A 15215-nucleotide genomic window follows, 5' to 3' on the forward strand; every position below is an offset into this window, starting at 1 on the left:
AAGACCACAGAGCATCCAAAGACCTCAAGGGACGTTAGAGGGTGACGCCTCGCCAACAACAACAAGCCGCTCCTAAGGAACACTTGCATCATCACAGCAGCATGTGCTCATGGGGGCTGCTTTATGCACTGCTAGGCGTGGAAAACTGAGTTCTGATACCTGGGAGCGGGAGCTGATCTTATTAGGAAGGGCAGACATGGACTGAAAGTGGTTGTCAAACTCTGTCCTGGGGATGTTTGCTGGTTTTTGTTCCTCTCAGTTTCCCCGTCAATCAGTCAGTCGTTTTCATTCCCGCTCATCTCAGCTGACCTTTTGCATTCATAAAAGCACAGCAGTGCCATTTTGATATTCACTAGTCAAAGTACTGGGCGTTCCACGGGTGTGGGCTGGGGACGACTGTCTTTTTGAAATTCAACATGGCTAATCACACCCATAATGAGACAAAAAGCCGTAATCCAGCGAAGGCAATGGAATTGTTGTCTCCTGCCCCACCATTTGGCACGGACTGGTCATTTGATTGCTTTTAGTTTTGGCACATTTAAAGCCTGGTCTTGAATCAAAATGCAGTACATTTTTGTATTGCTTTTTAAACCGGTAAGAAAACTGTGTGCCATAGTGAAAAGCAAACATTCATTGGGTTGATGCGTTTTTATTTAAATCTGTGTCAAATTTAAATAGCCCACTTGCATATGTGTTACATTTCAACGTAATTAAACACTTTGGATTGCATTTAATTTTAGCACAAATAATCTTCCATACAGAGTTGCATTGTGAATGGGTAAAAACGGAGGATTTCCAAACCGCCAGTTCAGCACTAGTGTCTCAAAAGTGCAGACTCTTAATCACGGTCTGAGTTGTTTCTGCTTATTACATAACCCATGCCTGATTGGATCCTATTCATTGCAACATCTCCTTCCCTGATTGGTCACCTTTCACAGAAGAAAGATGTATTTGAACATAGCGGACACGGTGGAGTTGCTTTCCATAGCACTTGTGTTACTTACATGTATGCCACCTACATTGGGTTTTGTACAGTTTGACTGCTACCTACATGCTCAAAAGACAAATACTTTACCAGTTGCTACAGTTTGGCGATAAACGCTGCGTCCAGCACCATTACTGTCCTTTCAAGGATTTTTTCCGCCAATGGTGGCATGTTCAGTATAGGTGAAAGTCTACGTCACATTTGTGTTCATTCGTTTCAGTGTGACGGAGATAACTTTTCACTTAAAAACATGTAGCCTTAGTCCAGGGGTATCCAGCTCCGGTCCTGGTGGGCCGCAGTGGCTGCAGGTTTTCATTCTAACCATCTTCTTAATCAGTGAGCCATTTTTGGCTGCTGGTTCACTTGTTTTGCCTTAGTTTTAATTGACGTGACTCAGATGCTACTTAGTTATTTCTTTTTCCTTAATGAGCGGCCAAACAATAATGTGACACAAAATGAGCCGCCACATGACCAGCTAAACCTGAAAATAAAGAAAGGTGAAGGTCTCTGTCATGTTGGTCTGTTCAGGTCACCGAAACATCTTAAGAGAAAACAGAAAATCAACAGTCAATATTCAATAACTAATAAATAATTAACAGCAAGAATTGGCTTCTCATTAAGAGATTGGTTGGAGTTTGAAGCCCCAGTATAGCTGGTCATCTGTCAGCTCGTTTAACGTCTCATTTCTGTTTGGCTGCCATTTAATAAAGAAACAAATCAATTAAGGGGACTGAATCCTTAAAAACAGGGCTATGAAAATGAAGGCAAAGGGAGTTAATTAGCAGCAAAAACTGCTCTCTGATTAGGAAAAGCGTTAGAATGAAAACCTGCAGCCCACCAGGACCGGAGCTGGACACCCCTGCCCTTAGTCCTTGAAGCTTATTTGAGAAGCTGATAGCCCCTACGACTCAATGTCTCATCGAGATACTTGGAGTAACCACTGGCCGTGAAAAGACCAACAGATGAGGGTACACTGAAATGGAAGAAATGCTGTGAAGTGCAGTGTTTACTCCATTCAGCCCAACAGGCTCACCAGTCCTGTTCATCTAATTTCTCCAAAATAACAACAAGTTGGAACTTTGAAATTTTACTAATGAATCTGCTCAGATAAGGTGCCGTATCTGTTAATGTGCTGAGCAGAAAGGCAGATATTATTGGGAGCCGCTTTGGCTTTACGTGCCTGAATGATAGATAGATACTTTATTAATCCCAAGGGGAATGATTCAGAATGCTTAGAATTGTATTATAAGGGCCAGACATTTTACTATGGTTGCTGATATTTCTATTTAAAAAGCTGTAAAGGTTTATTTTCTTAATTGGTAGTGCACTAATCTGTATTTAGAAACTTTTTTAACTGCAATGTTTGTTTTTTAGTTATATCTGAATGGACTGTCATTCATGAATGTTTTAATGTTTGCCATCTTTTATAAAATTCCTGACAGTCTGCTTATTAAGTTAAGTAGAAGACAACAGGGAAATGTCACCATCTGCTAGGGAGAAAGCAGAAATGGGATTCTGTATGCCCAGGTGGTCTCCCATTCCACATTATTGTTGAGTAGTGAGTGGCGTAACTGAATTAAATGGGCTTTAGTGTAGAAAAATTAGGCCTCCCCATGTGAATTTAAATAAAATATAAGCAACATAAAATATCAGTAGTCATAATGAATCTTTATGGAGTTGTAGGGATGATAACACCATTGATCTGTTCATTCTGATGTCAAGTGAGGCATGCAGTCCATGTAGTCACTGTGGACCCCCATGCTGCTCCCAATGCTCGGCACAGTAGTCGTAGTTGTACAATTTTTACTTACATTTTCAACTAACATGCAACACATCAGCACTCCCTGGTGCCATGACAAGCAAGAATATCTCAAAATACAGAACTTCATTTTACTTCACCAATCCGTCCCACTTGGCTTCTGAGATCAGATGCATTGAGGGTGGTACGACTGTAAGTGCAAGGTGGGGTTTTTGTACTTCTCTATGGAACCAAACAAAAGAGGAGGCCATGATGAGAACTAAAGATGCTGCAGCCTAATAAAGGCAAGTTTAAGTCTAATAGAAGACTATAGCTATCTAGCTATCATTTTTATTTTCTCTGTTTTAATAGGAATCTCTCTAGCGGTTATAACATTTATGATACACCATCTATTGGAAATGAAAATGCAGTGCAGTACGTGTACTGTAAGTATTAGCACGTTGCAGAGATTCCTGTACCAAATGTCATAATTCTGAGCCCATAGACAGACAAATACACTTGATACAGATGATGGTAGTTCTGACTGTCTGTGACAGGGGTTCTTAACCTTTTGATGACTCCAGACCCCCAATGGATTGTCCAATATGGTCCCGTACCCCCTTTACTTGACTGTCGAAATAATCCTTACCATTCCTTATATTATTTGCCAGAATGAATGCCGGCGTGCAGTCGCCACCTTTATGTACAATGCAAAACGCGCTTCTAGAGTCTTCAAGATACGTACATTGCCAATAAATGAGTAAATACACGCTTGTTCAGTAAATAAACATTTATTTAATTTAAATATTAAAATGTATTAAATTTAAAGTTGTAGTAAATACACACGTGTAAAATTAAATACCCAAGCATTTGCAGGAAATGTTGAATGTTCTTGAAGATTCTATCGCGTTCCATTCACATACTAACCAAGTATAAATGAATACATTAAGTAAAATAAATACCAGTACCCAGAGATTGAGTCCCATACCCCCAGCATTTGGTTCCATACCTCCAAGGGGTATGGATACTCCTGGTTAAGAACCCCTGGTCTATGAACGCTTTCTAAGTTTCCATTTACTACGAATGCAGCAATCACAAACAAACAAACATGATCTTGGGCTTCTTTTCTGGTCAGCTTTACAGGAATCTCCTCCATTATCTCTTTATCAGTCCCAGATTACTTGATGGCAGGATTGCACAACTTGTGCAGAATAATCCAAGATAAACGTCGGGACACTAAGCACCTGATGGCACACAGCGCTGCTCAGACAAAGTCGTAACTCATTACAGGTTGCACTGCATTCCGCTTCTGCTATTATTTGACTTCTTCTTCTTCTGCCAGTACATCATCCCAGACTAAGCTTTGGATATTTTTAAAATGTGTCACTTAAATCCTGTAGTGAACATTGGCCGCTGCTGCATAGCAAAGCCAGTCTGTTGGAAAACCAAAGTCCAAATGCAGGCATCCTGAAAGGGTTGTACTTGTGTTACGAGGGTTTGAAGAAATAATGAGGAGGCCACTTGACGTTTTGGTAGTAATGGATGCCAGCAAATAGTGAACTGTTTAATTTGTAGTTCGCCATGTAAACATGGCCGTGGAGCACAAAGTAATCTGTGTGTCAGCTGACTGAGTGATTGGTGGTGGTATACTATAATGAAGACTTCATCATAGCAGGTGGACCAAGTAGGAAGTCCTCTGATAAGGGCTTGGCACCAGAACCATCTGTGATATTAATGAGTAAGATAAAGATCTAGAGCATTCGGACAAACAAGAGGAGACCATTCAGTCCATTTGTTGCTCATTAGAACAGCACATACGTTTTTAAGCAAATAAATGTCTTCAAGGGTCAACATTTTATCACGTGCATTGTTTGAGAAGCCGAGTGTGGCTATCTTATCTGCACCCCATGCCCAATTTGTACTGCACATGCAGACCATCATCAAGTCTTCATCATGTGTGTGTGTGGATGACATTGTAAAGGGTGACACATTTGACCATTGCTAAATACTCCATTGCTGTACTTGCTGTCAGTGTGCATCATCAGGTACTCTGTGTTCCAACTATGGCATCCTGCTGTGAGAATTTCTCCATGACACTTGCCTGCCCCGCTGCCCTACAAGGAATCCCGCAGTCAGCCAATTTCAGGTTGACACCTGTTCAGTCTTAAGTTTCGTGTTAATGGCCAGACGGCAAAAGGATCCAAGGAGTTTGCACTTCCGAACGGTCTCCCTTTACCCGTGATGTCTCCTCTGCTGCTACTCAAGTGAATCCGATCATGTAAACGTCTATTTATTACAAAAACAGCCCGGCTTCAAGCATCACAGAGAGACGAAAGTAGCCAAGACTCAAGTGACAAGTGAGCCACATCACAGAAAAAAATACCCCTCAGAGACCTCCTTGAAACCAAAAACACGCACGTCCTTCATGAACACCTTTGGCCCAGTGTTGATAGTAATTGGGACATTCCGTGAATGCCTGCGTGATTACTCAGGACGACAGCTATTCCATCTTCAAATTTCTGGATTATTTTTTACAAATGTCAAAAGGCGACTGGTTCTCATCCTGTCTTAGGTGTCTTCAGAGAGAGCTAGTTTGGAATCAAAGTTGCTAATTACTTTGTAAATTCTAATGGATTGCTTTACTTCAGGGCCTCCGAGGGGACATTATGTAATTTTATTTTCTTTTTATGAGAAACAATCTTATGTCCACCAAGATCCTTCAGCGTGAGCACCAGATCCTGCCTCTCGAGAATTTCATTAATATTGCTGCAGGTCTGACAACAAAATGGATTGCAATATTCATTTTAAATGTCTTTTTGTTCATAATGTATCCATGAAGACCGGCAAGAGCAAACATCTTTGCGTTTGAGAGCCTGCTGAATGTATACTTCTATAAACTCTCAGGTTTCCAGGATGCATTGTGCTCACGTGACAGTATCACCTACCGTACACCCGGAAATGTCTGCTGGACACCCGATGTGCTATGAGGCACACAAGATAACTTCTCGTCTCCTCAGGGGCTCCCTGCCTGTGTAATCCCATTCCTGCTGACTTCTACATTACTCTCCAATAAACTGGGGATTCCGTTTCTCATTGTTTTTATTGTGCATTTATATGGCACATTTCACACACAAATTCTAGAAAATGTTTAGTCAGACATAGAACTTTGGACACAAAGTAAATAAATGACCAAGCAGAGCGGTAGAGAGTAGAACTTTAGGGACCTTCGTATCTCGACTCCGTGATGGATTGGAGAGCTTGGTGGGCTGAATGGCCTGCTCTTGCCCAACTGACGTGTTGTTGAATATCTAAATATTTCATCTGTAATGAAGAAAATGTAAACTTCTTGCACAAGTCACAAGTTGGTGCTTTGTCCATCCATCCATCCATCCTCTTCCGCTTATCCGAGTTCGGGTCGCGGGGGCAGCAGCTTGATCAGAGATGCCCAGACTTCCCTCTCCCCGGCCACTTCTTCTAGCTCTTCCGGGAGAATCCCGAGGCGTTCCCAGGCCAACCGGGAGACATAGTCCCTCCAGCGTGTCCTGGGTCTTCCCCCGCCCTCCTCCCGGTTGGACATGCCCGGAACACCTCACCAGGGAGGCGTCCAGAAGGCATTCTGATCAGATGCCCGAGCCACCTCATCTGACTCCTCTCGATGCGGAGGAGCAGCGGCTCTACTCTGAGCTTCTCACCCTATCTTTAAGGGAGAGCCCAGACACCCTGCGGAGGAAACTCATTTCAGCCGCTTGTATTCGCGATCTCGTTCTTTCGGTCACTGCCCATAGCTCATGACCATAGGTGAGGGTAGGAACATAGATCGACTGGTAAATTGAGAGCTTTGCCTTACGGCTCAGCTCCTTTTTCACCACGACAGACCGATGCAGAGCCCTCATCACTGCGGACGCCGCACCGATCTGCCTGTCGATCTCACGCTCCATTCTTCCCTCACTCGTGAACAAGACCCCGAGATACTTGAACTCCTCCACTTGGGGCAGGATCTCGCTCCCAACCCTGAGAGGGCACTCCACCCTTTTCCGGCTGAGGACCATGGTCTCGGATTTGGAGCTGCTGATTCCCATCCCAGCCGCTTCACACTCGGCTGCGAACCGATCCAGAGAGAGCTGAAGATCACAGGACAACATCATCTGCAAAAAGCAGTGACCCAATCCTGAGCCCACCAAACTGGACCCCCTCAACGCCCTGGCTGCGCCTAGAAATTCTGTCCATAAAAGTTATGAATAGAATCGGTGACAAAGGGCAGCCCTGGCGGAGTCCAACTCTCACACTATACGACTCTTCAATTCCACCCCGGGGGGGGTGTGTGTCAACATTAACATTTAACATTATACAAAGTTATTGTCTGTTTTTTTTCCTGCATTGTTATCACTCTTTAATATTGTTTATTGTATCAGTATGCTGCTGCTGGAGTATGGGAATTTCCCCTTGGGATTAATAAAGTATCTATCTATCTATCTATCTATCTATCTATCTATCTATCTATCTATCTATCTATCTATCTATCTATCTAAAATGGTGTTAATCAGCAAATTCGCCAACGTGGTTTTCACAGAGCATATGTTGCCATCTTTATTCTTGTACACCAAAATTTTTTCCGGAAATTCATCATGTGGTGCGCTAAGATGAACTGTCCTCCCCAGTGCCCCATGATGCTTTACAAGGCCTTTGTGACATCATATAGCTGTTGTAGCCAGTGTTGGATGCGACAGCCCCCCCACCCCCACCCAAGTGTTTAATGCCTAAAAGCTTGCAAAGCAACTTTCAAATACATTTATACACAAAACACGCAGGTAGAAGGGAGCTGGAAATGTGCCTTAAAGGTGATATCATTTGTATGGACTTCTGTGTGTAACACGTGAGCCATCCCTCCCCTTTAGTAGTGTTACCCAGAGTGCTGTGCAGTTGATGCCAACAGGATGGAGTGAAGAATCCATATGCTGTAGTGTTGTGCTTATTTGCTAGCAGCGGCAGAGACCGAGCAAAAATGTTACAGTGGGGAAAACAAAAATACAAGCTGTACTTTTTGGTTCGAGAGAAGGGAGTACCTACTGTTAATCTGTGGTGGACAAGGCCTTAGTGAACTTGTGCTTCCTAGAAGTGTTATTTTTCTGATATTTAATTCTGTTTTATCTCGGGGAGGTGCAGTGCTGCTGCCTTACAGATCAGATCACCATAACCGTTCCAGTATTGTTGGCAGACGCATCCTAAGCCTTCAGGGACCCTTAAAAGACCTCTGCGCCATGTTAATTCACTCAAAACTAGTTCTGTTTCTCCTTTCTCATTGAGTTTAATGCATTTTAGAGGGTGATGGTGCGAGGAGCCTCATCAGAACTGGCCGATGTTAAGAGTGGTAGCCAGCAGGGGGCAGTGCTGGGGCCGCTGCTATTTTTAATATCTATAAATGATTTAGATAGGAATATAAGGAACAAGCTGGTTAAGTTTACAGATGATACCAAGATAAGTGGATTAGCAGATAATTTGGAATGCGTTATATCATCACAGAGGGACTTGGACAGCAGACAGGCTTGAGCAGATTTGTAGACAATGAAATTTAATGTCAGTAAATGTAAAGAATTACACAGAGGAAGCAAAAATGTCAGGTTTGGATACACAATGGGAGGTTGGAAATCGAGAGACCACCTCCTCCTAAGGAGTTAGGAGTCATAGTGGACTCTAAGCTATCGACTTCCCAACAGTGTTCAGATGCCATTAAGAAGGCTAACAGAATGTCAGGTTATATAGCGCCTTGATGTGTGCAGTACAAGTCACAGGAGGTTCTGCTCAAACTTTATAACACGCTGGTGAGGCCTCATCTGGAGTCCTGTGTGCATTTTGGTCTTCAGGCTACAAAAAGGACATAGCAGCACAAGAGAAGGTCCAGAGAAGAGCCACTCGGCTGATTCAGGGCTACAGGGGATGAGTTAGGAGGAAAGAGTAAAAGAGCTGAGCCTTTAGGAGATGAAGAGGAGACCTGCCTGAAGTGTTTAAAATGATGAAGGAAGTCAGTCCAGTGGATCGAGACTGTTATTTTAAAATAAGTTCATCAAGAACACAGGGACACAGTTGGAAACTTGTTAAGGGTAAATTTCGCAGAAACATTAGGAAGTTTTTCTTTACACAAAGAACGATAGACACTTGGAATAAGAGACCAAGTAGTGTGGTAGACAGTAAGACGTTGGGGACTTTCAAACCTCGACTTGATGTAAATAAGTGGAGAGGACTGGCGAGCTTAGTTGGGCTGAATGGCCTGTTCTCGTCCAGAGTGTTCTGATGTTCTAATTTCACTGGGTTTAGTGACAATCCTGAACGTTTCTGAGATGATTCAGCAGGATTTGCTCCTCACCAATACAGAAAAACGAGGCCATGCAGAAATGAGTGTTACCTAAAGAATCACTTTGAAGCGATTGGGGGTCTTCTATTGTGCCCTTCATTTGATAAATTGGGTGACCCCGCCCTATGCTGACTCCATGTAATGTCCTACCTGGGGTGGGGTCCTGCTTGTTACATTTGAGCTCTGTGCTGGTGTCTGGTTGTTGTGTCCTGAAATTAACCGCTGCCTGTGAGGAGTTGCGACTAATCACTTCCTGCGCTTTCCACCCTCCAGGTCACCCCTAACAGGCGTGGCCGCTGCTAATTTGCTGCTGTTACGCTGCTCCTTTGATTGACCCCACCAAACTCTCTTTTCCAGGAAGAAGAAGAGGACGGCTCAGATGACGAAAATGGCACCAGGACTAGCTTTGTGGTGACTATGAAGCCCGACTTTGCCGTGCGCAGCTTCCTCGATCAGCTGGACGAGGAGGTGGACGGCTTCATCTCTCCTGTTGACGAGAAAAGTCAGTCGAAAAATAGCCTGGATATGCGGCTCTCCAATCTGCACTCAGCAACCATGTGAGTCAGCGCTCGGCAGTCGCGGCTTAGTGGCGGTTCTCGATATCAGATTAAGCAAACACAAACGGCAAATGAAATGTTTTACAAATGATTCAAATGTCTCCTGCAAAGGCTGTTCAAATAATCCGTGTTGTGGGAGAATTCCCAGCTGTTTGGGCCACGTGTGCACGCGCCTCTCACTTTTCCAGCCGCTGAATGCCTCTGTCAGCACGGTTGCGGGACTTGAATTGACTCGATGCCAACAGACGTCTCATCGTTATAATTAGCTGCACAGCTGTCTTGCTGTTCACAGATCGTTTTTTGGTTTGATGCTCTAAACTATAAGTTACTGAAGTTGTCAAGTTCACAGGAGTTTAGCTCCTTGGGTCCCCGAGTTCAAATCGTAGCTCAGTAATTAACTGTGTGGATTCTGCCTGTCCTCTCAGTGTCTGCCAGGGTTTTCTTCTAACACTCTGTTGTCCTCCCACACCCCACAGACATGGACGTTAGATTCATTTGTACGCCTGCCTACCAAGCGTCACTCCTAACCTTGACAGCGATTTTCTCTGAGGTCCTTTTTCAAATTAAATGGATGGATGCTGCGGCAGACTCTGATTTGGTATTGAAAATGTCTCCTGTGTGAGTGAGCACACCAGTGATTGTCAGAAGATGAAAATGACGTTGGCTTCGCTCATCCACACAGCTTGACTTGATTTTTCTTAACCACCAGAATTGCCTGATTTTGTGGTAGTGGACCAGGTAGCTGGATCTGTCACGAGGAGACGGCTAAAAAACGGAAACTGTAAAATATTTGCTCTTGTTTGGTTTGTTTTCAAGGCCTGAACTGGTAGAGCAGTTCCAAGAAGCAAGAGAAGATAAAAAGAGGCTGCGCAAGAAACTGAGAGACTTTGAGGACAAGTTTTTCCGGCAGAATGGAAGGTGAGTAACGTGCAGATCAGCCAACAAGGAGATAAAAGACAAAGGGGGGGGGGCATTACAGCAATATGATATAAAAAAAATAAACTTGTCAAAATTACGGCAGATAAGACAACTCTGGACCTTGAAAACAAAGGTTAGGTGATAACACATGAAATAAGACCATAAACGCTAGTTATAGGAGATTTGTAATCATTTTTAGATTTGTAAATATTGTGTATCGAGTTTAATGTTTAATTGAATACAATGTGTTTATTTTGAATTCTCTCGTACTTTACACCAGCATTTCATTTGTGTGATGGTGGATCTCAAAGTCAGCACAAATTATTGTAAAACAATACAAACTGTACACGGAGAGGCTCACGCAATTCATTTTACTTGATAAACTGTAGAGGAAAGTGGTGCTGGCGCCCCCCTGTGGCCGCTGGTCTTAGTCAGTCTGTCATTATCCAACCTCATTATCTTCCTCATTTCTGCAGGTTTAACAACTGCTTTAAAAGATAAAGAATTAGAAAATAAAACCGCAAATGAATTTCCAGGACTTGACCAAAGCCCAAGAATGGCCTCCACACACACAGGCAGAGGCAGGCTGGGTATTTTCTTACCGTTTGCTTACCTGTTACTTGGTTGAGACAATGCGCGGATCATCCCGACCTTACATATTTTTGTAAAAAAAACATTTAATCATCCATCCATCCACCCAACATCCAACCCGCTATATCTGAACACAGGGTCACGGGGGTCTGCTGGAGCCAATCCCAGCCAGCACAGGGTGCAAGGCAGGAACCAACCCTGGGCAGGGTGCCAGGCCACCGCAAGGCACACTCACTAGGGACAATTTAGAATCACCAATGCACCTAACCGGCATGTCTTTGGACTGTGGGAGGAAACCCACGCAGACACGGGGAGAACATACAAACTCCACGCTGGGAGGACCCGGGAAGCGAACCCAGACGGGTCTCCTAACTGCGAGGCAGCAGCGCTACCCACCGTGCCACCCATTTTGCATTACTAATAATAATAATTCTTTACATTTATTTAGTGTTTTTTCTCCGTGTTCAAAGTGCTTCAGTGAGTGGGGAGCCACCTCAGCCACCATTAATGTGTAACATCCACCTGAATGAACCCCCTAAACATCCCCCGTCTCTGATTGGCCATCTCTTTCTCCACCTAACAAAAAATGGCTGCCGTGACGTCATCCAGGTGGACGCTACACATTGGTGTTGGTTGAAGTGATTCGAGTAGCGAGAAAATATTAATGGAAAGATTTATTCTTATTATTATTATTATGTAGCATATTCCAGAGTAAGGTGCTCCAGCAAACTAATATTAGCCCTTCTAAAAATAAAATATTGTATGCAGAAAAGTATTCCATCAGTTGTGACGTACGTCTGATACATCTGGTTAACCCTCGGCATGACTGAGGCCCAGTGTCTTAGGTAATTTTGCCAGGTGAAGCCAACTAACACAGCTACAATTTTTTACTGGAAATGAATATCCGTGTGATGATGATAATAATAATTCTTTGCATATATATATAGCGCTTTTCTCATTACTCAAAGCGCTCAACAATTGTGATAATAAAGCAGTTTTTCGCAGGAGTCTGTGTTACACCCCCAAACCAGGGGCATGTTGGCAGGCCACCAGTTCAATTCAGGTGCCACAGGCAAGTCACTTTACCTGTCTTAGTACTCACTCACTAAATGCAGAAATATGAAAACCGTTGCTGTATTAAAGCCTAAAGATGTCCGTCTTTGTTCCCACAACAGTTATGGGTTCTGGTACACCTGACAGGGTTCAAATTTTAGAAATGGAGAAACAGCAACTGAGGACTGTGCCAACTGTCAGAGGTGCCACTTCCTCAGATTGTAAGAATTTGCAGTCGTGTTGTACCTGTAAAGTGACAGCGAGTGAGTTCACCGTTCGACGCCATTAAGGTCACGTCAGCTGCTGTGCAGTTTACACAAAAGGGCCACCAAAATAAACATTTGTTCATACATGTGTTTTAACCAATCAGTATCTTTATATTTGTGTGTTGTGTAATTAGTGATCTGTGAAGCTTTATTTGCGTTTTACCTGCCATGTTGTTACAGAGCTACACAAAACCAAACTGAATTGGATTTGGGGGGTTTGGTGTCTCCCACTGCTGCCATACTGGGACTTCAAGTGCTCTTCTGTTTTCTCCCTCAGAAACGTACAGAAAGAAGATCGCACACCAATGGCTGACGAGTACAACGAGTACAAGCACATCAAAGCCAAATTACGACTCCTGGAAGTTCTCATCAGCAAGAGAGATTCTGTCCGGATGTAAGCGGGCGACGAGGTCCACTTGGTGTGGACGACTACTGTACCCTCGATAAATCCGAGGTCGCCGGCGGTGGAATTCAAACAGGCAGATGAAAGCTGCGACCCTCCGAGTTCAACTTAACGGCTTGCCAGAGGTCCTCGGATCCTGTTTGCTTTTTAAAACGTGCCAAGTTACGAATGTGTCACCGACAACTGGAAAAGCTGCCCGTGAAGCTTGAGCAATTTTTAAACATTTTACACGGAACATGCACAGACTTCCACTACTAGTGTATATGACCAGCAGGGGGTGCCATCTCAATTCCAAGTATGGCTGACCAAATCCTAAATAGCTGGAGTGGGATCAATTGAGAGCAAGGCCAGTGCACAGCCTAAAGGACAAGAGGAACGTCACCACACGGTGATCTCGTGAAACACTTCGATTTAATTCTCCTTATTCCCCCAAGCAAATGATCGTTTTTTGATTTGGCGAGGCTGATGCTTTGTTTGTTTGCTTTTTAACGCCAGCTGTTTTAATTCAGATGCTTATTGATGAAAGAATGGCAAGTAGACGTAACAGGCCGCAAATGCATGCCCAGTGCCGGGCTCAACGTGCCACTCAAACCCACAGCACAGTCACAAATGGCCCACCGGAGCCTTGGGGGAATTTTGTCCGCCTGTTTCTTCCGAGGGTTTTGCGCACATTTTAAAGGGTGAAACGGGACACCACTTGGGAGGAGGTCCTGTCAGGGTGGCACACCGCAATTGAGAATTGAGTTTGGTTTTTGTTTGCTGTGAGCATTTTTGTTTGGTTTCGTTTCTATTTAAGTTCTGACTTACTGACATAAAGGGAACTGTAATTTTGGTATTTGAAAATGAAAAGTACACTTGTGATGCACACTTTCACTAAACGGCCTAGAAATGTTGAAAACGCCAGGGCAGTTCAGAGGGGCCGTGGCATTAGGTGGTGCCCACCAGTTAGTCGTGCAGTGTGTGACGCCCCCCAGTGGCGGACAGCGGTTTGCGGTTGTTTGATGCATTGGTGTGTTGGGCCTGAGTTTGCGACGCACGCACGTGAATTTTGTTTTTCGTTTTTCTATTCTACGTAAAGTAACACTGTAGCAGTCAAATTCTCAACCAATCGGCTTCATTTAATTGGTCTCTTTTAAAGTGTCCTGCGCTGGTGGTCCGAGGAACGTCTCCTTTTAGAGAATTTAAGCTGCTAGTTTTTTTTTTAACGACGTGATTCGATTATCAAGCCTATTTTTTCAGATTGAAGATTGTTTTCTATTTTATTTCTATACTCCAAAGATGAACGAAATCATTAGTGAGATGTTGACAGCTGACCAAAAATGCCAACGCTGCGTTGTAAGCTTTGTTCAGCTAGATCTGTGTAAGCATCAGGGGCACAAAACTCTCCAGCCTGGTGTGACGAGCGTCTTACAGACCACCAGGGGGCGACTTTCATATAAAAAGCTACTGGACACTTTTTTCCTTCCCGTTTTTTTTGCTCCAAAAACTGAAGTTTTTCCGGGACCTGTTGGCTCACCTTGATGTGTGGAGCCTGCAGAGGGCGCCACTTGAGTGGTCCTTATGTCCGCACGGTGCAGCGGCGGCCCCCACTGTCTTCTGCTTTCCAGCTACAAGGACCTTTACAAAGTAGGAGAGAAGCCAGCAGCCCGTCCCGGCTCGTCACTTCGGGAGTGTGGACCCCAATCGATGTTTACGTGATGGTGTGAGATGTCTAAATAGTTGAAACGAATCTCTGCCTTGTGTCTTACTTTGTGTTTTTGAATGTAAACACTGATGGACAGTTATGGGTTTGTACATTTTAGTACATGAGAACAGCGTTTTATTTTCTATATTAAATATATACGAGAAAAAAATACAATAAACAGACTTCCTTTGTGTGGATAATCGAGTGTTACGTAAAATAAGAAATGGGGGAGGGGACAGCGGTCTGCAAGTCTCGTTTGGTGCGGAGCTTCGCAGAAGAAAACACGCAAGGATATGTTGGGACAGAAAATGACGATTCCGCCAGATATTCCAAATGGTGCAGAATTAGGTGGGATAACCCGTGGTGTCCATCGCTGAAGCTCCATTGAGCGGACTTCTCTCAGTAAGATCGTGAAGGTCTCACTTCATCAGATTGTACCACCGCCCTGGGAGAACAACTAAACGCCGATCAGAAAACCGCCAGGGAAGAGCAGTTTGTTATTCAAAATCTTTCGGGGGTAACGTGACCAGCGCTCGTCCTTATATTTGACCCCTCACCACATGCCCCAGGTCAGCATCGGACAATAAGCATTACCGCGATGAAGAACAGAAAAAATAGATACATACCGTATTTACTCGTGTAAGACACGTACCCTAATTTTTACAAAGAAA

At 43.9% G+C, this 15215-nt stretch overlaps 1 protein-coding gene across 6 annotated transcripts in view; it reads left to right on the forward strand.

Moving 5' to 3' along the window:
• Nucleotides 1-14744, forward strand: part of fam13a (family with sequence similarity 13 member A) — a 242902-nt gene extending 228158 nt beyond the window's left edge. For all 6 annotated transcript variants that reach the window (XM_028802748.2, XM_051928116.1, XM_051928112.1 and 3 more), the window contains 3 exons: nucleotides 9430-9629; nucleotides 10446-10547; nucleotides 12735-14744. In XM_028802748.2, coding sequence (XP_028658581.1) covers nucleotides 9430-9629; nucleotides 10446-10547; nucleotides 12735-12855 — 423 coding nt within the window. In that variant the 3' untranslated portion in view covers nucleotides 12856-14744. The remainder of the gene's footprint in view (nucleotides 1-9429; nucleotides 9630-10445; nucleotides 10548-12734) is intronic.
• Nucleotides 14745-15215: the final 471 nt, after the last annotated feature.

Source organism: Erpetoichthys calabaricus, chromosome 5, assembly GCF_900747795.2.
Source record: "Erpetoichthys calabaricus chromosome 5, fErpCal1.3, whole genome shotgun sequence".
Classification (NCBI taxonomy): domain Eukaryota; kingdom Metazoa; phylum Chordata; class Cladistia; order Polypteriformes; family Polypteridae; genus Erpetoichthys; species Erpetoichthys calabaricus.